This window comes from Lolium rigidum, chromosome 4 (assembly GCF_022539505.1).
Source record: "Lolium rigidum isolate FL_2022 chromosome 4, APGP_CSIRO_Lrig_0.1, whole genome shotgun sequence".
NCBI classification, from domain to species: domain Eukaryota; kingdom Viridiplantae; phylum Streptophyta; class Magnoliopsida; order Poales; family Poaceae; genus Lolium; species Lolium rigidum.
The window spans coordinates 266,885,320-266,889,128 of NC_061511.1; the positions used below are offsets into that span (position 1 = coordinate 266,885,320).

The 3,809-nt window shown below is 43.5% G+C and overlaps 1 protein-coding gene across 1 annotated transcript; it reads left to right on the top strand.

The window, feature by feature from the left end:
* The first annotated feature begins 1,229 nt into the window (after nt 1-1,229).
* On the top strand, nt 1,230-3,412 carry LOC124650500 (NADH dehydrogenase [ubiquinone] 1 alpha subcomplex subunit 1). Its single transcript, XM_047190013.1, has 3 exons — nt 1,230-1,383; nt 1,489-1,572; nt 3,183-3,412. Exons 1-2 carry the CDS (start codon nt 1,273-1,275, stop codon nt 1,570-1,572), a joined length of 195 nt encoding a protein of 64 aa, XP_047045969.1. The 5' UTR covers nt 1,230-1,272; the 3' UTR covers nt 3,183-3,412.
* Nucleotides 3,413-3,809: the final 397 nt, after the last annotated feature.

The window sequence follows — 3,809 nt, forward strand, 5'->3', positions numbered from 1 at the left end:
ACTCAGTGCCCAAACTCCAGTAGGCATTGTTTGGAGTGGCCATTAACATAACACCATGAAAATCAGGCAGATCAAGGGCGATTCTGGCCGCCATGACTGCACGACGATGAACGGTACTATCGCGGAGAAGATCAACCAAAAGAGGGTAGTGACGGCCATGGCGGGGGCACATTAGCCGCAGTTCGGCTCACGGGCCAGACCGTCGCCAGCTACCGCATGCGCCGCCGTGTAGGCTACACTAGACCGCCGCTCGACCACTCCAATTCCTAGGCGCCCCATCTACTCCACCTACCCGCGCGGAGAGGAGAAAGATGAGGACGACGTCCTCACCCTCGACACCTTCGCCGGCCAGGGCGCCTACAACATCGTCGGCGCCGTCGACGGCGGCTAGGGAGTTCCCGAGGTGTAGTTTTTTGGTGGAGGATGAGTTCGCCCCAGAGCCAAACTCGTGTGCCACCCAGAGGCAGTTGTATAATAAGTTCAGTCTCTTTTGAAGAAATACCACAATACTCTCTCCGTTTCAAAATGCAAGACACTTACTCCCTCCGTTTACTAATGTAAAACTTGTTATCTTTTTCATTCACTCATTTTGGACCATATCTAATTCACTCACTTTGATCCGTATCTATTTCACTTAGAAATATCTAAAAAGATGTTACATTAGAGAACATAGGAAGTACTATTTTTTTGCGAAAATGTAACCGATCTATTAATAATCATACAACAACAGTACAAAGATACCCAAAGTAATAAATATTACAAATAGGTCATTGGACCACCTAGCAAAGACTACATACACTAGCGCGAGCTGAAGACGCGCTGATGTCCTCGCCCCTCTATCACCGGAGCCAGGCACGACTGCATTTTTCTTGCCAAATACTTTTATTTAATGTATTGAAAATATTTAAATATGTGTTATTGACCTGAAAAATTCAGAAGGGACTTACATTTTGAGAGGAGGAGTACATATTCTAAGCCGCCATTAAACCTAACCCATGTTTTTTTTATCTTGCTATGCCATTTTTGTTTTTAGGGTCTTTCCAGTTTTGTTTTCACGTATATCTGGGCTGCTAAAGACTTAAAGCCCGGCCCAAGTATCAGGCCCACTATTGTCCACCCACACACTAGTCCAGAGCCGCCCGTTCGCCGTCGCGACCCATTTCCCCAACCGCCGGATAGCTCGCGAATCGGAAATCTCGTCGTCGTCGTCGCCGTCGCCGTCGCCCACCCCACGCCGCCCCGCCCCGCCCCGCCCCGATCCGTCCGGCTCCGATGGCGAGGTTCCACTGGCTGGAGGCCATGCTGCCGCTGGGAGTCATCGGCGGATTCCTCTGCATCATGGGCAACGCCCAGTACTACATCCACAGGGCTGCGCACGGCAGGGTACCTTCAGGCCCCTCTCCCTTTCCCCTCTTTCTATTTCACTCCCGATCCAAATCTCTGTCGTGCTGAGGTGGGTGCTGGCTCCGTGTGGTTTGTTCGATGCAGCCGAAGCACATCGGGAACGACATGTGGGACGTCGCCATGGAGCGCCGTGACAAGAAGCTCGTCGACCAGCCCTCCACCAACTAGGTGCGGATCTCACCCCATGGCCTACTGGCGTCTGATTGCTAAGGATGGTTCAGTGGTTTCTCTTTGGATTTTGGGGGAGTAAATGGTTGACTCTGTGGTTAAATTCTAGGGTTTGGGCTCGATTTAGGGCCGGGGTTAGGTTTGATTGGTACCATTTTGTTGTGGGATACGGGGTTTAGAGTGGGAGTTAGGTTTTCTGGTTGTCATGGCTCATTATCTGTGCGTGGTAGATTACTGGAGACTTAGAAATGCTGCTGGGCGGCTATCCAAGTGTTCTTGCTTGACTGAATTGGATTGCAATATGGTAGACTTGCTTTGTATTTCTGATCTGGTTATTCTGTGTCTGTTCCAACTTCTCTATTGAAGTGATGGTACAACTTGGTTGTTGCGTTAAGTGAACATAAGGATAGTTTAATAAATTGTAGAGCACATTGAGCTCCTGTTATCTGGCTAAATGTCATCTGATTGGCTTCTTGAGGTGGAGAAATAATACTTTGGGGTTGCAGAGCTTCAGTGGGTTGTTTTATCGGGTCATTTATTCGAAACAAAGGCCGACTGTTATGTTTCTACAGCTTGATTTCTCTAGTTTTCTTTAATAATGTCTATCTAAACAACTACTCCTGCAAAGTTTTGCAGGCTAGCTAACAGATCTAAAACATGATCCTTGTACATCCCTATCAGATTTGCAACATGGTCTTCATGTTACATTCTTCTCTATTTCCCTTTTGTCATCCTGTGATTACCCAGTTCTTTCTTGTTCTCCTTAATAGAGTTTTCTCTACTCTGCATCCAATCCTCAGCTCATGAATAACACCAGCGCAGATGATATTTTTTCTTTTGGTTCAGCTGCTTACCATTTCTCATTTGAGTTGTATTACTTAAAACGATGCTGTTTGTTGGAAGCTAACAACTTAACATTAGCTTTATCTAAAACAATTTTTGTTTCACTTCTCCACTCCCCGTTTTTGACCAATAACTGATATTGGCATCACACTGCTCACCACAAGATTTGTGTTGCCAAAGCACTTTCAGTTTGATTGAATGCAATAGTTTCTGTCAACTATATCTGTGGTGGGCTGTCATTCAGATACCTATTTAATCTCTCCCCTTGTAATCTTCTGCCATAATCTTGTTTTAATTAACAGAATAGAGTAGTAAAATAGCAAAATTCTGTTGTTCCTGTCCACAAATGCCATATTATCTTCAGTCCCTTTATCCATTCATCTCTGTGCAACTTAAATCAAGCCCTTTTTCAGTACAAAGGTCTTGTATTTTCCCCATCTATATTGGCAGAATTATTTGATGTTTTCTAGCTGGAACATTTGGTTTCATAACATCTAATTATGTCTTGTATACTCTGTTTTGGTCATCGCAAAGCTGGTAATAAAAACGTAAGTTTGTGTAAAGAATGATGTGGGTGGCTTGTAATTTTGCAATACTTTATCTTTAGCTAGCACTTTGAAAAGTACCACATTTCTTTCTTTCTTCCTTTCTTTCTTTCTACACACCGCCATGTATTTTCCCTCCATCCTTCTCCTTTTAGGATGCTCACTGCTAATTCTTGTGAGTTTTATGATGAACACTGAAACAGTAATGCCTTTTTTATGTAGGACATTGATCAACATTGGTCTTTCTTGGATGTTGACGAATCTCTTTCAGAAGCTCAGAACTACTGTTGTTAAGTATGGTTGTACTGGGGATTCTGATTGTGTTTACAATTCCCCGATGTCGGATAAATAATGTGTACCTGAAGTTAATCAAACAAAGTTTGGCTCCTTTGTGAATTGTTTACCCTTTCCCCCTTGCTGATTAATGAAGAAAGAGATGTTTGTATTTGTTATTCACTTTTATAAGTATATGTTCTTATCTACTTGTTCATGAGGTCCAGATGGGTTAGCGTTAATGTTTAGATCAGAAATTATCTTTGTGTAGATGTAGGAGCATCATCTTACTAGAATTAGAGATTGTCCTGACTGATTAATTCCACAGTTCAGCATATCACAAGTGCCTCAAACTAGCTAGCCCAATGAGGGGCAGTATGTTATGCAGCAATGACTTGTTGCCGAATGGAATAATGGAATTCTGTAGTTGAAGCCTCATGTGGTTTTGCTAGCTATTTTTCTTTGAATTGTTAGTCAATGGACACTGCTGTGGCTTGTCGCCTTGTCGGAGAGTCTAAAGAATTTCATTGGGGGCAGAGTATGTTAAGCTTTCAGTAACAAACAATAACATAAACA

What these genes read in the sequence shown, in the direction of transcription:
- LOC124650500 (XM_047190013.1), top strand. Translation starts at nt 1,273, where the DNA reads ATGGCGAGGTTCCACTGGCTGGAGGCCATGCTGCCGCTGGGAGTCATC. An exon ending in ACAGGGCTGCGCACGGCAGG is followed by an intron (nt 1,384 to 1,488) that starts GTACCTTCAGGC and finishes TGTTCGATGCAG; the next exon opens with CCGAAGCACATCGGGAACGA.